Source organism: Cornus florida, unplaced genomic scaffold (genome assembly GCF_030987335.1).
Source record: "Cornus florida cultivar Cherokee Brave unplaced genomic scaffold, ASM3098733v1 CherokeeBrave_3.0.0_Hap2_Chr02, whole genome shotgun sequence".
In the NCBI taxonomy this organism is placed as follows: Eukaryota; Viridiplantae; Streptophyta; class Magnoliopsida; order Cornales; family Cornaceae; genus Cornus; species Cornus florida.
Window position 1 is genome coordinate 23,813,595 of NW_026775572.1, and position 18,214 is coordinate 23,831,808.

Sequence of the window (18,214 nt, forward strand, 5' to 3'; positions counted from 1 at the left end):
AAAAGAAGTTTTATTTGAAATATTAGATAATGAATCCATAAAATTTTAATTTTTAAAAATAAATATTATATATATATATATTACTCTTCAAAATTCTTTGATTCCTTAAAAAGAAAGTTACATTATTCTCCTTCTTTAGTGCTTTCCTTTTCCTTGTTTGTTTATTCTTTCTTTCTTCTTCTTAAAATTTTTATTTTTGGACTCATGTATAAGGTATGTACTGGAACATTTTTTTCTCTTATTATTCTCTTTTATTTTTTTTTTCTTTTTATTTAATTTTATTACTATAATGTTATGAACTCAATTCGTGTATTTTATATTTTTGAATTTTTCTTTAATGAAATTTTTTGTAAATATTAATGACATACCATTTCAATATTAATTAATACATTTTTTTTTTGGATTAATATCTTGCTGCATTGTTAGTTTCATTATATTTCTTAGTCACTCTTTTTATTGAGATTTCGTGCATTATTAAATCGACTAAGACTAACAAAATCAATGAAAAACATAAGACATCTACTTTTTCTTTTTTTTTCTTTTTTTTAATAATGAAGTACACCGCGTTTCCTGAAATAAAATCTTGACTCCCCTCTCGATTTTATAATTTGTTCATTTCATGTTTTAATATAAATGTTAAATCATCATCCAAAATACATTCATCAACAAAAAGAATTACTAGTAAACTAGAATATCTTATTCCTTCTTTGAAAGAATTGATACATTATTAATTTCCAATCATTAACAAAAATTAAAACCATCAGCTAAATTATGCTGGTTAATGAAAAATTAATACAACTTGCAAGTCACTTTTGCAACTCCGCAAACTAGGGAGTAAAATTGTGATGTTCGATCAGTTAATTAACAGCACTGCACACTTTGCGAATCTCACCAGCAGTGCCAGTCTTCACACCGACGTTACTCATCTTCACCATGGACTTACCAAACTCCACATTGAAGCTCAAACCAGAGAATCGCTGGACAAAAGTCTTTGTAGAAGCATCAGTCCACAATTTCTGATCAGACTCCAGTATTCCCTTGCCATTTCTCAAATTGGTAAAGAATGACGAGTCAAAGTTCTTATCACTACCGTTGTCTAGTCCCACGCGCTTCGTGCCATCACCGTTTTCTGGACAGAGTGATCGGAGAGTGGGGAGGAATGCCGGGGCGATGGAAGGGTCAGCACCACCGGTGGTTGTGAAGTTATATAGTCTGTACCTGAAGAACTGGCAAGCTGAAGTTCCAATAGTGTGTCCTCCTATTAAACACACATGTTGGACTTTTTGTTAACCGAACATTAGTGTGTACATATACATAAATATTTAACCATTCAAAAAATATATATATAAATATTTATATATAATCACATGCATATTTTCAGCTAGCATCTAGTAATCATTCATGGTACTATACGGGTTTGGCTTTTAATGAATTTAAGTTTTGTATCCTAATTAAATTAATATTCCAAGTGACAATGAGTTCAATCTAACTTTTGTTCAATTAAAAAAATATGAAGGAGAATAATTATGTATAAAAACATTCTATAATGTCCTGAAAGTGTTTCAAAGAAAGATACACGTGTTCGGTTCGTGTCTCACTTGTTTCTGTCCGTCTAACAGAAGTGTTGGTACTTTCTAGTGTATCAGTATACAATAATTATTTCATATTATTTAATCCTTTTTAACCCTTATATTGATAAGGGTCTCGTTCATTGAACTAGTGCTTTTATATATATATATATTTATTGTGCTTACCAACAAGCGCGACAAGATCTTGAGTGTTGAGACCTTTTGCAGCAAATTTGCTTATTTGGACTGCGACGGAGTCTGTGAAACCAGGCAAATTGTTTGTATCAGATGCCAAAGAAACCAGCCCATCTCTCCGCCCTGTAGGCACCGCCCAGCTCGCTCCATTGCTCTGCATGAACTATTCACATTAACCTCCATTTATTGTACATATAGAATATTCATGTACATATAAACATATATATTGTAAATTTGTAGTAACACGTACATACAATATGATCAAATTTAGTACGTACCAGAACTACAGAATCACGGGCAGCAAGGGCTATAATATCAGCACACGAGACAACACCGGGGCATGCTGCTTCAAGCTGCTTCTTCGCATCGTCAATGACTTCATATCCTCTGAGCAGGAGATTTGGGCCAGCCGTTTTCTCGGTGGAAGGGCCATTAATGAGGATTGAAGCATCACAGCCTTGGACAAAACAGTCATGGAAGTGCATTCTAAGCAACCCCGGTGCAACCGTGGCATCGGATTGGAAATGGGCTTTAACCGTCAACTGAACTATGGATTCAGCTCGAGGGCACGACGTGCTATAGAACCCGGCTCGAGTGCCTTGGCCACGAGCCAATGTGGTAGCCATGGCAAGCCAGAGAAAAAGAATAATGTGTGTTTGGTTAGAGCAGCCCATTTTTAAATTAGGTTTACAAAGCAATGACAATATTGAAGGTTGAGTGTGTATATATATATATAAGAGAACTATAGAGAAAACAAACTAGGGTTTTGTTAGCAATAATGAGATGATGAAATGAGTGCAGTGGTTTGGGGTTGTGATTGATGGTGTGAGAGGAAGGGTGGTTTACATACTGCATAAAAGTAATGAGAGGTCAAATATTCCAAACAAGTAAGAAAAGTCGGCTTCTAGAGAGAAAAAAGAGGAGGATGATTTGGGATGCAATATGAGCCTGCGTTTACCTTCTTTATCTTGTAATGAAGTACTACATCTACATGGTGTGGTGGGTTTGTTTCGTTTTCTATATAGGTTAGGTGAGTGTGCATGTTATCGTTTTTTTATTGGTACTTTATATATCTGTGTGAGGATGAGTTGGGATCATTTTTGGCGAATTGTCCTAGGAATGAATAAACAATTGAAGATTAGGTAAGGTTGTGGTGACGAAATTAAGCTATACAATTCAATTTTATTATTTTTAAATTTATATTTTTTGACTTACGAATCTTAGATCTCTTGCTTCTTAGCCCACTTTAATCAATTCTTTTGGATTGATATATATATATATATATATATATATATATATATATATTATTTATTAATAATACTAAGATTGTATATTGTTATTTAAGTGTTAAATTGGAGAATTATAGGGAAGTCCTAAAAGTAAGATGAATTAAATAAATAAATAATTTGATACGTGGAGCTTATCTTTTAATACAAATAGATAATTAGTAATTTGTGATTTTTTTTTTTGGTTACCATGGTGCCTAAAGTTCCTAACCCCTCCTCCATAAATGATTATAGGCCCATCTCTTACTGTTCTACAATCTACAAATGCATATCCAAGTTTTTGACAAACAAGCTTAAGCCCATACTTCCTCACATCATTGGTCCCTCTCAATCTGCATTTATTCAGGTAGGACCATTGATGACAGCATATTTTTGGCTCAAGAGCTCCTCAATGGATACCATAGATGGAATAATTAGTTAAAAAAAATTTATTATAGATTATTAGGGATCATATATTTTACAGTAATTAAATACAAGACATCGATCTAGAAAGTCTTTGTAGTCGTGGCTTTTCAAATTCATCTCTTTCATTAAGTATGACCACACAATAAAACTCACAATTCACCCACTTGATCATCTATTAGGCAAGTAAGAACAAGGATAAAATGGTTAAATCTTCCTCAATATATATTTATGTTTTTTATACATTTCATATCTGAGTATTAATTTATGCCATGAATTTTAATCCTTTTGCGTATTTACATATTATAATGTGCATTCTTATAGAATAAACATGACATTGATGGCAATGAACGATTTACATATTGGACTTACTAAATAGCACATTTAATTGGTTTGTTGTTTAGTAAGTTCCATATTGTTTGCTTGGGTAGATTGTTTTTCATGTTCGAACCTTGCATTCCCTTCCTTTATTTGTAACTTTTGACTTTTGATATTCTTACCATAAATATATATATATATATATATAATAAAATAATTCACACTTCTTAATCTCCACCAACCAGATTAAAAACACAATCAGATAGAGACCTGCTCAAATCAAAGTGAGCTAATTTATTTATTTATTTACTATTAATTTCCTAAATCCCAATCAGTATTTGATTACATTATTTTGAGAGGGAAAAGTTGACACCTTAGAAGCGAACCAAATCATGGTGCTACATATTTTTTTAGTCTTTGTCTTGTATGATTGTAATTTGTTTTGGATTAACGTCAACACTCTAAAGTCTTAAAGCTAATAATTTATGTTATATATATACAGAAAAGATCACTAACAGCTTAATTTACTGTAAACTCACGAGGCACCGTCTTAATGGTGTGAACAGAACAACATCATAGTCTAAAATGGGAGGATCATCATATATATTACACACACACACACACACATGCGTATATTGCCCAGTCCATAAGGTGACAAGTCGAGTGAATTTCCAGGAACCAAACCTTGAGCTAAAGTGGGCTGCGGTCAATGTCAACTGTGGGCCCACGCGCATGTATGTATAACAAGCTGTGTGTGATACATACGGTGGACAATGTCAAATGCGAAATGATGGGTATATTATTTTTTGACCAACTCACAATAGAGATCAAACATATTTTGAAACATTATCCGAAATTTTTTCACCTAGGTCTTGGTATTTGAGAATCACTAGTGGGGGCAATGATTTCTTTGATATTGACATTTTAGATGATATATAGCATTAATTTGTTTGTTCTATCATTTCATTTTCAATATGTGGTGGAATAAATGAAAATTTGAAAGCTACATACAAGTCTTAATTTATAGTTAGAGGATAGACTATTAATAAAATATGTCATCAGCTTTATTTATATGATATATTGATACTACTCAAGTAATTCAACTCATATATTTACCCAAAAAAAAAAAAAAAAAATTCAACTCATATCAACTAAACTATATATATATATTTTTCCTTTTCATTTTTCCATCAATTTTAAAAAAAAAAAATTAAATAATTAAAAAATATTTTGACATGTGATACTCTTTTTAATTAAAACTCTTAATTTTCTTCGATAAATGAAAAAGTTTAAAATTTCTCCCACCTTTAATAGCCAGTCAAATGACATGCCATACTAATTTTAATCTTCCACTTAGTTCTTTCCGAAACAATATCTTCAACATCAACCATATATCACTCTTCCTAATGGTGCATGCATGTGCACTTAATTTTCTCTTTTGCACATATTTAAATAATCTTAATTGAAATTTGAAATTTTATTGTTAACTTCAACCATTTGACAAGGGTGTTCAATTCTAATTACAATTTTTTTTTTTTTTTTTTTTTTTTTTTTTCTTTCTTGCCACACATTATTTTTGACTACATTTGTATTTCAGTCACACTCATTTTATGCATATATTTTTTGTTAATTAACTAATAATGCCTTACTATAAAGTATGAATGATGTAACAACTATTTTCTGCGTATAATTTTCCTTTTCAATTTTAGAGAGACTTGCTAAACACACATAATAAAGCAAACGCAATCTTCTACTGAACACATATCTTAACCTAAGACATAATTACTAATGGGCCAGTGGCCTAGCGGTATTAATCTCTTACTTTTCAAAGGGAGGTCGGGAGTTCAAATCTCAGAAGAGACAAGTGTCTGTGAATACTAACTAGAAGAAAAAAAAAAAAAAAAAGCCAGCCTAAGTCACAATTCTTTTCAAGAGATGTTGCCCTCATGCTTTGTACGCGTTTCCGATTTTATTATGCGTAACTTAAATTTTACTACTTTTGCACCGTAAAATAACTTAAATATTAAATTTATATTCTACTAGTAGCATAATCTCGACTTTCTCCTTTCACTATTATAACTACACTGGGTAGATTTTCACCCTCAAGGCTAAACTCACAAGAGTGTTCGATTTCTTGAATAATGTTGGCATGTGGGCTAAACTCACAAGAGTGTTCGATTTCTTGAATAATGTTGGCATGTGGCACATTAATATTAAGATATATCACTTGTCCAACAAGGATTAGTCTTAAAGATGCACTTAATTATTAGTTACGAGTATCTATTTGTATCTATCTATCTATATATATATATATATATATATATAAATATATATATATATATCATGGCTTCAATTCATAAGTCAAAAAGATATAAGTTAAAAATTATTTCTTCTATCACAACCTTACCTAATCTTGTATTGTTTATTCTTTCCTAGGACATGACAATTCCGCAACAATGATCGGCGTTATAATGTCAATGAATAACAAATAAGCTAGTATCAAAAAAACTAGAAACTCACCTACTCTAAATATTAGACAATGAAACAACCACACAATGCAATATTCCATAACAAGACAAAGAAGGTAAACGCAGGCTCATAATATTGCATCCCAACTCATCCTCCTCAATTTCTCTCTAGAAGCCGACTTTTCTTACTTGTTTGGAATATTTGACCTCGCCTCACTTTTATTCGCTATATAAACCACCCTTCTTTACCTTACCTCTCACACCATCAATCACAACCCCAAACCACTTCACTCATTTCATCATCTCATTATCGCTAACAAAACCCTAGTTTGTTTTCTCTATAGTTCTCTTACATATATACACACTCAACTTTCAATAAAAGATGGGCTGCTCCAACCAAACACACATTATTCTTTTTCTCTGGGTTGCTATGGCTACCACATTGGCTCGAGGTCAAGGCACTCGAGTCGGGTTCTATAGCACGTCGTGCCCTCGAGCTGAATCCATAGTTCAGTCGACCGTTAAAGCCCATTTCCAATCCGATGCCACGGTTGCACCGGGGTTGCTTAGAATGCACTTCCATGACTGTTTTGTCCAAGGGTGTGATGCTTCAATCCTCATTAATGGCCCTTCCACAGAGAAAACGGCTGGCCCGAATCGTCTGCTCAGAGGATATGAAGTCATTGGCGATGCGAAGAAGCAGCTTGAAGCTGCATGCCCCGGTGTTGTCTCGTGTGCTGATATTTTAGCCCTTGCCGCCCGTGATTCTGTAGTTCTGGTACGTACTAAATTTGATCATATTGTATGTGTTACAAATTTACAACATATATAAATATATATGTGTATATGAATATGTATAGTAGATAGAGGTTAATATGAATGGTCCATGCAGAGCAATGGAGCGAGCTGGGCTGTGCCTACAGGGCGGAGAGATGGGCGGGTTTCATTGGCAACTGATACAAACAATTTGCCAGGTTTCACAGACTCCGTAGCCGTCCAAAAAAGCAAATTTGCTGCAAAAGGTCTCAACACTCAAGATCTTGTCGCGCTTGTTGGTAAGCACAACCTTTATATATATATATATATATATATATATATATATATATATATATATATATATGGACTGGTTCAATATATGGTATGATTGGTATCCTTACTATGTGTACAGTCAACACGATCATCATGAAAGTTCTTAATTTACTTTGATAATAAAAAAATTGAAGAGGAAATAGTTATTCCATGCGCAAGTGAGACACGATTAAAATATGTGTCAAATACACATGAATTTGAAACATTTTCAGGAAATAATAAAATGTTTTTGTAATTATTCTCCTCATATTTTTAAGAAAACAAAAGTTAGATTAATTTGGATAGAAATTTAAATTCATATATTAAAAGCCAAACCCATATAGTACCATGATTACTAATTTACTCTATGCTCATACATATGTGATTATATATATATAATATGTACACCTTAATGTTACGTTAATAAATAGTCCTACATGTGTGTTTGTATTAATAGGAGGACACAGCATTGGAACTTCAGCTTGCCAATTCTTCAGCTACAGGCTCTATAATTTCACAACCACTGGTGGTGCTGACCCTTCCATCGCCCCGGCATTCCTCCCTACTCTCCGATCACTCTGTCCGCAAAATGGCGATGGCACGAAGCGCGTGGGACTAGACAACGGTAGTGATAAGAAGTTTGACACATCATTCTTTACCAATTTGAGGAATGGCCGAGGAATACTGGAGTCTGATCAGAAATTGTGGACCGATGCTTCTACAAAGACATTTGTCCAGCGATTCTCGGGTTTGAGCTTCAATGTGGAGTTTGGTAAGTCCATGGTGAAGATGAGTAACATCGGTGTGAAGACTGGCACTGCTGGTGAGATTCGCAAAGTGTGCACTGCAATTAATTAGCTGATGATCATCACAATTTTATACCCTCGTGGAGTTACAAAAGTGACTTGCAAGTCGTAATACTTAACCAGCATAAGCCGATGATTTTAATTTTTGTTAATAATTGGACGTTAGCTAATAATGTGTCAATTCTTTCAAAGAAGGAATGAAATTCTAATTTACGAGTAAATTTTGTTGATCCGTACATTTTGGATGATGGTTTAACACTTGTATTCAAAAGTAAAGAGGACAAAATGAAGAAAAAATGAACTGGATGTGATGTCAACTTCTTGCATTTTTATTTGATTTAAAGAGTGGATCAATTGGAAGTGATGTGATCAACTTCGATCTTACCATGCAATTTGAATTAATCTAATAAGGCTAGTCTACTCATAGTAATTTGTGTTTTGAGATATTAATTCAACCTTTATTTTAAAAGTACGGAATACTTCTCAAGAGGTGACTATCTTAGTACTACTCAAAGTTAAACACGCCGAATTAATTACGGAGTTCTAATGAATTCACGATCATCACGATTTTAAAACGCATTGTGTTATAGAAGGGTGATGAATCCATATATAGCACTTTACTCTTTTACACCCAGACGATGTGAAAATTGTGAGCACAAGTAACTCGAGTCTTGCCTCTCACGGGCCTGTTCCCATCCACCGAGCCTCACAAAAATCTTACGTAAAAAATAGTATAAAATGAAAGTGGAGTAATAAAATGAGATTGAAAATGAAATGAAATGGTCATTCTCATATTTGTTGTAAATATGGAATGAAAGTATTTTTTATTGTCATGTCATTACCAATATGCCACATTAGCGCCATGAAATGCCCAATTACCATATTCAACTGAAAATGACTGTTTGGCTGCTAACTAATTTCTTGCTTTATTTATTTATTTCTTCATGACAAATAATTCTTTGAAAATATTTGAACCTTCGCTTTGCTAGTTGAATAATTTAGCACTGAATGAAAAATGGTGGTATATACAATCATGCTGTTTCGTGGATGCATGCTTGTGAAGAAAGAAATGGTTAAAGATAATTTAGATATGGAGACTTTTTCTCACGCGCATCAAAATGAAAGATTGAACAGTCCCATTTATATAAAGGTTAGAATATTGATGATGATTCACGTTTTGGAATTACTGAATCTATTACGTGTAATTAGGTATTTTTCAAAAGAAATATCTCTTATACCAAAAAAAAAAAAAAAACATAGAGACCTCCCTAATTGAAAGTGAGTTGATTTTTTATTTCCTAATTAAATTCCAATCCCTGTTTCATAATACTACATAATTTAGTCTTTGTCTTGTATCATATATTGTAATTTGTTTGGATTAATGTACCGTCTAAAGTGTAAAGTTAATAACTTATATATAAGCCAAAAGTGCAAACAACCCCCTAGACTATCACAAATCTGTATTTTACCTCCTTGAACTATAAAAATGAATAAGTCAGTACTACGACTATCACAAATCGTGCAAATTAATCCCTGAAACTCAATTCCGGCCACTTTCCGGCCCACAAGGTCACCACGTGACTATTTTTTTTTCTTTTAATTCCGAAATTACCCTCAAATACTAATAAATATTATTATTTTTTTATTCATTTTAACTTTTTTGCCACGTAATGAGGTAAAAATGGAGAAGCTCACAGCCGAGTTCTCCTTCCCGTCGGTGCCGCGAGCCAGCCCCGTTCTGTAACTTCCCTTCGTTCATCCACGAGGATTCTCTGATTAGTCAATTCCTCCTTCCTTTTCCCTCAATTTTGTGATCTATCAACAGAAAAAAGAAGAAGAAAGAGAGCACAAGAACACCAAACATAACAGCGAAATTTGATGACTCCGGAGCCGGTGAAGCATTTAGATCGATAGGTGGTTGACCACCAGTTTTGAAATCGGTTTTCCGCCCGCAAGGTCACAACTAACCTCTCCACAGCCCATCGCCGCCCATGCCGCCATCACCATCGCTGCACCAGCCACCTCTGATATGATTGGATCAAAACCGATAGCTTTTTTCATCAATATATGTAAATATATAGGTGTGTGTGTGTGGCTACTGTTACTTTTTTTCATCAATATAAATATATGTATATATATATGTGTGTGTGTGTGTGTGGCTACTGTTGCTGCTCAGGCAACCTCGCCGCTTCAGCGCCGTCATTAAAGCATGGATGGGGGTTCCACGGCGAAGGTGGTGGTTTGGGCGAAGAATTGGGATGGGATCGAATATAAGCTTGTCGGAGGATCACGCATTCTATAAATAAATCAATGTTTTGTTTCACGGCGGAGGACTAACCGGGCAATTAGTGTTTTCTTCATCCCCACCCGCTGCCTTTCCGACTGCACCTCCCAATCTTTTCCGGTGGCTTTCCAGTAATTGGCTTTGGTTGTCCGGTTAGTCCTCGACCCGTTTGGATATTTTCTATCCGTTGGGCTGTAGAAGTACCATTTAATATCTTTGCCAGGTAAATATGACTTATCTATACAGCACATCATCAAATCAAATATATATATATATATATATATATATATATATATATATATATATATATATCAGATTTCAACTAATTTAATTTAGAGTCAATCAAATTAATGATATTTCTATATATATATATATATATATATATATATATATATATATATATATATATTCAAGTAAATTTGTAGGTACGTAGCTGGTAAATCCTAAGGATCACATTTGTAGAGATCAACCTCTGGGATGATTTTAAGCTCGATCACACGGCCTGTTATTTTCCTATTTAGATAGTAAGCAACAAGTTCCTCGTCAGTTGGGTGGAACCTGAATCTGGGGGAAGACTTATTTGTGCCATTTATTTAGCATTGATGTATTTGCAAGTGTGTGTGTGTGTGTGAGAGAGAGAGAGAGAGAGAGAGATTTGAATGAGAGAGAGGAGAACAAAAGATGATGGAGATGGACTTGAGAACAGAGGGGTATTGAAAGTATTTCACGCTGATTATTATTATTATTATTATTATTATTTTTGTATTTTTTTTAATTACAATGGGTAGTTTTGTAAATTTATAATGAAGTAGGTCGGAAAGTGACCATAATTGCGTTTCAGGGATTAATTTGTACGATTTGGATAGTTGTGGTATTGACTTGTTTATTTTTGTAATCTAAGAAAGTAAATTATCGATTTATAATGGTTTAGGGGAGTTGTTTACACTTTTACCTATTTATATATAAAGAAAAAATCACTAACCGCTTAATTTATTGTAAAGTCACGAGGCAACGTCACAGTGGTGTGAACAGAATAAAATCATAGTCTAAAATGGGATGCTCAGGCTCATCGTATACATACATATTGCACAGTCTCTTCAGGAACCAAATCATATACCGTCCGAGATTGTATGATCTCGTTCAATTATATAAAAATTATTATATAATTTGAGATTATATAATTTTGATTAATCACAACTAATAAACAAACAAATATATCAATTTTATTTAAATTTTTATTTGTATATATTTATCTCACCGATTGGTCAAGACTATGTTAGTGCTCCTCATTATAAAAATTTCTCCTCAATTTTGATCGACAATATCAGAAGTGGGCTGCGGTCCACGTCAACGGTGGGTTGTGGGCTTGGGCCTACACGCATGTATCTATAACGAATTGTGATGTCGACCTTGTCAAATCGGGAATGATGGTTATGCATAGTTTTTTCTTCAAGGTCCAAGTATTTGGAAAACACTAGAGACTCTATAATGATTTCCATGATACTGACATGGTAGATAATAAATATTAATTTGTTTGTGTATAAAATATAGGATTAAAATAATAAAATTTTCCTCTTGTTTCCAAAAAGTCATATAACCACCTAAATTATCAAATAACTCTGTGAACTAACAAAAATTATTACATTACTTCATTTTTTTTTTGAAAGAATCGTTAAGTTATTGCGAAATGATAATAATGTCATTAATAGTATATTAATACGGAGTATTTTATTAAACTAAAATTATAGTGTGAGAAGGGTAATTTCGTCATTACGAATTACAAAATTATTTTGGTAAACAAAATGATGCAACTGTTGCATGCGATTGTCATGTGATACGATCTGATTAGTTTTAGATGGGAAATTAATGAGGGGGTAATATGATAGACTTTTTAAAAATCAAGTATTAATGTAATAGTTTCTTTAGTTGAGGAAGTTAGTTGGTAGTTTTTGTAATCAAGAGGAGGATTTTATTATTTTAACCCTAAAATATAACTCAATTATGTCACCAGCCATATAAATTCCAGTAATTAGAAAAAAAAAAAAAAAAAAAAAAATCCCACCTTTCTCTTTTCATTCTATTATATTTAAGGTGATAGTCAGTCTTGGTCAAATCCTATGTCCATCGACCATCCACTTTGAAAGGTAGAAGAGATATCACTGGGCCGCAAAGCCCTTGATGTCACTCTTTCTAACTTGAGTATTAATTTTGGCTACTCTCATTCATGCAAATATTTTTATTAATTGCTTGATATTCTGTCCTATAAAGTTAATTTGGCAATTTTTTTTTTTTTTTTTTTAAAATTAATAGTCACAACCCTCTCTCCCTCAAAAAACTGTTTTCACCAAGAACATTCGAAAACTGATTTTTTCTTTTTTTCCCTGCTAATTAAAAATATATTTAAAAACAAAGAACCATTCGGAGAAGGGGCAAAGCCCAACAAGCCCGAACGAAATCCAGAAACAACGGAGTCTAAAGACAAAGTAAGGACCATTTAACGAACAACTTTTTAAACAAAGTAGTCATTGGGGGAACATACCACTGTAGAACATAGAGGGAGATAAGCAGCGGAGAGGGATTAGCATCAAACATGGAGCTAGGAAAACTCCAGTCCTCCAAGTACTAATTTCTTCTGTAATTTGATTGATGAAAATAATTGTAATTAGTATTAAACAAAAATAATACTTCCCTACTCGACAATTAGTATGATGTTGCTACTTATTACTGATTTGGCACATTAGTGACATGACACGTGTCTTTACAATTCATATAAATAAAAAATAAAATATTTGAAAATACGTAGAGGGTTGCATTCAATAAAAACCATATCTAAATCAAATTTCTAAGGCCTCGTTTCATTCTATTATGACTAAGGATGGCAATGGGGAGAGTTTGGAGCAGGTTTTCCTAAATCCTGTCTCGCCCTTTTTAATTTTTGTCAAGTCCATGTCCATCCCGAGACTCGCGATGGGTTGAATTTTTATGTCTAGTCCTGCCCCGTTAAGAAATACCGTGCTTCCATGCCCGCCCCGCTAACAAATTTTTTTCTCCCACTTTTTGAAACTTAAAGCTCTTGCTATTTAAATGTGGAAAGCCTGGAAATGACATAATATAAATGAAATTATGTATCCAACAAAAATAAAAAAATAACATGCAGATAACATAATTCAAAGAACATAATAAATAAAAATAAAAGTTTAATACAACCAAATCACAAGAAATTCTAAATTCCAACTTCCAACAGATCTGCGATGAAATTAGTGGGCATCGACGATGCCCTTTTGATGCAGAATAATTTCTCATATGTTCTCTATCTTGCGCTTATGTGGCAGAGGGATTCTGTATTCTTTTGTTCATCCCTTTGGGCTTGTTTGGGCCTTGGTTTTTCAAAACCATGGCCTTGCTTTCCTTCTTGGGCCAAAGGCCAATCTGCTGTAATTATTGGTTTTATTTATACAATTGCTTAACATTCCAAAAAAAAAAAAAAACAAAAACTTCTACCGTAACCAAAACAAAAACAATACCAAATTTATATCTCAAATTAGGATGAGATAGGTAACTGGATAAGCCGCTAAAATAAGTTATATATATATATATATATATGTTTAGCGGGGCGGGACGGGACGGGACGAGGCAACTAGGTTATGTATACTGAATCCTTACCCGTACCGTGATCCGCAGCAGGTACAAAATTTGTATTCATGCCCATCCCAATGGTATAAAAAGTGTTCCCATATCCATTATTAACGGAGCGAGACGGTAAAAATTGACATCCCTAATTATGACATTTAAAATAAGAATGACTATTCCTTTGAAATGAAATTCATTTCACATTTGATCGATGGAATGAATCCAAGTAATGGAATTCTTAGCACAACCACCGCCACTCCCTTCCACCACCACCACAACTAATGCCTTCTGCCACCGCTGCTTTGCCGTTGCCACCATTCCCCACCACCACCACCTTTCATCGCCGCCACCACTACCGCCTTCTGCTGTTTCCACTGACTTCCACCATTTCTATTGCCGTTTGCCTTCCACTACCACTACTAAAAATGGTGATTATCATTTAATTCTAACATCATTTCATATTTACAACCAAATAATAATAATAATAAATAAATAAATAAATAAATAAAGACTATTACATTCCATTTCCATTATCATTTTATTTACATTCCATTCTCACACGTTAAATTAAGCCTAATTTTCTAGTTCCCTTCTCTCTCTCTCGCACGCTGTTCTTTTTTTTCTCCCCTCTCTCTCTCTCACACACACTCGCGATACTCACGGAACAATTATATCCATCTTCTCCTCTCTAAATCTCTCCCCATTTTTCTCTATATTCTCTGCCACTCAACAATACACCATCCACAACCACAAAATCTATTTTTTGAATCAACGCAAGACCTATCTCTCCTTTATATTCTTCTTATTTCACTTTCTCTCTCTAAAATCAAGTAAACCCATTTGAAGACTAATCCCCAATGACTGCCCAGATTAACATTAATTCAATGTTTTAGAAAGAGACAGAATTAAATGATTCATGTAGAGATTTCCAGAGAAATTTTGTGTGATTGGTAATTCTGTTTTTTGTGATTGATAATCCTGGATTTATACGTAATAGAATTATCATGGGTCTATGCAGGTTGTTCTTCATCTCTGGCTAGAGTAGTGAGAGAGAAAGGGGGGAGAAATTAGGGAATTGATTTAGTCGTTTGTTATTGAATATAACCAGATACCCCTTTCAAATGTTTTATTTTTCATTATTTAAATCGCAGGAACACATGTTTTAACGTTTTACACATCGTAGACAAGTATAGTGGATTAAATGATATAAATATGAAATGAGCTGCTCTAACCAAACATACATTATTCTTTTTCTCTGGCTTACCATGGCTACCACATTGGCTCTAGGCCAAGGTACCCGAGTCGGGTTCTATAGCAAGTCGTGCCCTCGAGCTGAATCCATAGTACAGTCGACGGTTGAAGCCCATTTCCAAACCGATGCCACGGTTGCACCGGGGTTGCTTAGAATGCACTTCCATGACTGCTTTGTCCAAGGCTGTGATGCTTCAATCCTCATCGATGGCCCTTCCACCGAGAAAACGGCTGCTTCGAATCTTTTTCTCAGAGGAGGAGATGTCATTGACGATGCAAAGAAGCAGCTTGAAGCTGCGTGCCCCGGAGTTGTATCGTGTGCTGATATTCTAGCCCTTGCTGCTCGTGATGCTGTAGTTCTGGTACCTACCAAATTTGATGATCATATCGTGTGTGTTACAAACTTACAATTTATATATACATATATATATGTGTCTATGAACATGTCTAGTATATGGAGGTTAATTTGAATGCTTCATGCAGAGCAATGGAGCGAGCTGGGCGGTGCCTACAGGGCGGAGAGATGGTCGGGTTTCATTGGCATCTGAAGCAAACAATTTGCCTGGTTTCAGAGACTCCGTTGATGTCCAAAAGGACAAATTTGCTGCAAAAGGTCTTAACACTCAAGATCTCGTCACGCTTGTTGGTAAGCACAACCTAATATATATATATATATATATACACACACACGCGCATAAAAGGACGATTAGTTCACTGCACAATACTCTTTTCATATAAGCTGCAAAGTCTAAAATATGTCATACATATAATATGATACACTAAAAATTAGGAACATTTCTTCATGGTGTATGAACACTTTTTTCCGAGTTAGATGTGTCCTAAAATTTGATTATTTTATTTTTTGATTGAACATTACTGTACAGACACCACATAGAGACGTTTTAAACGTTTTAAAAAAAATTGACGGAGTATTTTGTAATTATTCTTCATATTTTAAAGAAAACAAAAGTTACATTGAACTCATTATTGTCACTTATGTTTAATTAGGATAGAAAGTTAAAAATCATGAAAAATCAAACCCCTACATATAGTATTATGAATGATTACTATATATATGTTGATACATTATATATATATACATACACCTTAATGTTATGTTAACAAATACTCCAACATGTGAGTTTGTGTTTAATAGGAGGAGGACACACCATTGGAACTACAGCTTGCCAGTTCTTCAGATACAGAATATATAACACATCCACTGCTAGTGTTGACTCTTCCATCGACTCGGCATTCCTCCCTACTCTCCGATCACTCTGTCCACAAAACGGTAATGGCACGAAGCGCGTGGGACTAGACAACGGTAGCGAAAAGGAGTTTGACTCGTCATTCTTTACGAATTTGAGGAATGGCAAGGGAATACTGGAGTCTGATCAGAATTTATGGACTGATGCTTCTACAAAGACCTTTGTCCAGCGATTCTCCGGCGTTAGAGGATTGCCAGGTTTGAGCTTCAATGTCGAGTTTGGCAAGTCCATGTTGAAGATGAGTAACATCGGTGTAAAGACCGGCAGTGAAGGTGAGATTCGCAAAGTGTGCAGTAAAATTAATTAACTAATAATGACAAATTAATTAACTAATAATGATAATTTTATTCCCTCCTAGGGCTACGTAACCCCGAGTGTCTGAGTCGTGTCCAACTACTAGAGACTCTAGAGGTAAAATAGAAGTGGCTGCAAAAGTGACTTGTAAATTGTATTAATTAATTATTAACCAGAATAAGTTGATCATTTTGTATTTCTTTTTAATTTGTTAATGATTGGAAGTAGTAGTAAGAATTAATGTATCAATTCTTTCAAAAAAAAAATGGAAATAAATTTCTAGCTTACAACTGTAGTACTTTTTTTGGATGATGATTGAACATTTGTATTGAAACTTAAGGGGGACAAAAATGAACTGGATGTGATGTCAACTTCTTTCATTTTCTTTAACTAAAAAAAATTCTTTCATTTTTCTTTGTTTTGAATTAAAGAGTGGATCAATTGGATGCGATGTAACCAACTTCTTACGTGCAAATTGAATTAATCTAATAAGGTTAGTCTGGTCAAAATAATTTGTGTTTTGAAATATTAATTAATCCTTGATTTTAACGGTATGTGGAATTCATCCCAACAACCAAGTAGAAAATGTTAGATTAAGGAAACTAATATTTTTAATTGGTGTTTTAAAATAAAAAAAAAATGATACTTTAACTCGGTGATATTAAAATGCGGTGTAACTTAATGATACTTAATTTTTCATATTTGAAAGGTGAAAATTTAGGGTTGATATGCACACAGAGACATTGTGAATGTGTGAGTGTATTTTTTTTCATCAAAAAAAAACTTTCAAAGTGAAATTTATTCAAATAATAAAGACGAAAATGCCCAAGGAAATCAATATGAATTTCTTGCTAGTTAATTAGTCAAGATAATTTATGAAGACTTTTTTCACGCGCATAGAATACAATATTGTAACAATGATATATTCATCAACTTCATCAAGTGGCCGGATCGGTGAATATAGAAATGGTTAAAAAAAAAAAAAAAAAAAAAAAAATTCATTAACATCCCACGCAGCACGTGCAATAGTTTAATTTTCGACAAAACATGCAGTAATAATACTTAGTCATAATGTCAAAGTAAATAACATGACCTATAATTTTTAATTAATCATGATTATCAAATATAAAAAGTTATTGATCAAGAAATTCACCTGATAGGCTTAAAAATTATTTTGCCAAAAAAAAATTTTATTTTTTATTTTTTATTTGCCTGATTTTCAAAAAATGAGAGTAGATGACCTTGTTGACATTGTTGTAATGTTGTCTGCTACTAAACAGTTAAGTAGCATGTACAAGGCCAAAAACAGAATCCTATACGTCTTGGGCCTGCGCAGAGATCCAATAACATAAATGATCAGCCTACCGCGCAGCAAA

At 33.7% G+C, this 18,214-nt stretch overlaps 3 protein-coding genes across 3 annotated transcripts; 2 read left to right on the forward strand and 1 right to left on the reverse strand.

Moving 5' to 3' along the window:
* Window positions 1–681: 681 nt before the first annotated feature.
* On the reverse strand, window positions 682–2,805 carry LOC132295858 (peroxidase N1-like). Its single transcript, XM_059794127.1, has 4 exons — window positions 2,722–2,805; window positions 2,042–2,521; window positions 1,755–1,917; window positions 682–1,258 (listed from the first exon to the last, which is right to left on the reverse strand). The coding sequence occupies exons 1-4, from the start codon at window positions 2,803–2,805 to the stop codon at window positions 858–860; spliced, it is 1,128 nt and encodes a 375-aa protein (XP_059650110.1). The 3' UTR covers window positions 682–857.
* Window positions 2,806–6,511: 3,706 nt separating this feature from the next.
* On the forward strand, window positions 6,512–8,537 carry LOC132294294 (peroxidase N1-like). Its single transcript, XM_059792096.1, has 3 exons — window positions 6,512–7,015; window positions 7,130–7,292; window positions 7,763–8,537. The coding sequence occupies exons 1-3, from the start codon at window positions 6,620–6,622 to the stop codon at window positions 8,161–8,163; spliced, it is 960 nt and encodes a 319-aa protein (XP_059648079.1). The 5' UTR covers window positions 6,512–6,619; the 3' UTR covers window positions 8,164–8,537.
* Window positions 8,538–15,290: 6,753 nt separating this feature from the next.
* LOC132295860 (peroxidase N1-like) lies at window positions 15,291–17,009 on the forward strand. The gene is made up of 3 exons (XM_059794129.1): window positions 15,291–15,638; window positions 15,760–15,922; window positions 16,433–17,009. Exons 1-3 carry the CDS (start codon window positions 15,291–15,293, stop codon window positions 16,849–16,851), a joined length of 930 nt encoding a protein of 309 aa, XP_059650112.1. The 3' UTR covers window positions 16,852–17,009.
* The last annotated feature ends 1,205 nt before the right edge of the window (window positions 17,010–18,214 follow it).

Coding starts and splice junctions, on each gene's coding strand:
- LOC132295858 (XM_059794127.1), bottom strand. CDS start 2,805: ATGCACACTCACCTAACCTATATAGAAAACGAAACAAACCCACCACAC. Junction 2,522..2,721: donor TTCATTACAAGATAAAGAAG/GTAAACGCAGGC, acceptor ACAAAACCCTAG/TTTGTTTTCTCTATAGTTCT. Junction 1,918..2,041: donor CCCGTGATTCTGTAGTTCTG/GTACGTACTAAA, acceptor TAGTTCATGCAG/AGCAATGGAGCGAGCTGGGC.
- LOC132294294 (XM_059792096.1), top strand. CDS start 6,620: ATGGGCTGCTCCAACCAAACACACATTATTCTTTTTCTCTGGGTTGCT. Junction 7,016..7,129: donor CCCGTGATTCTGTAGTTCTG/GTACGTACTAAA, acceptor TGGTCCATGCAG/AGCAATGGAGCGAGCTGGGC. Junction 7,293..7,762: donor AGATCTTGTCGCGCTTGTTG/GTAAGCACAACC, acceptor TTGTATTAATAG/GAGGACACAGCATTGGAACT.
- LOC132295860 (XM_059794129.1), top strand. CDS start 15,291: ATGGCTACCACATTGGCTCTAGGCCAAGGTACCCGAGTCGGGTTCTAT. Junction 15,639..15,759: donor CTCGTGATGCTGTAGTTCTG/GTACCTACCAAA, acceptor TGCTTCATGCAG/AGCAATGGAGCGAGCTGGGC. Junction 15,923..16,432: donor AGATCTCGTCACGCTTGTTG/GTAAGCACAACC, acceptor TGTGTTTAATAG/GAGGAGGACACACCATTGGA.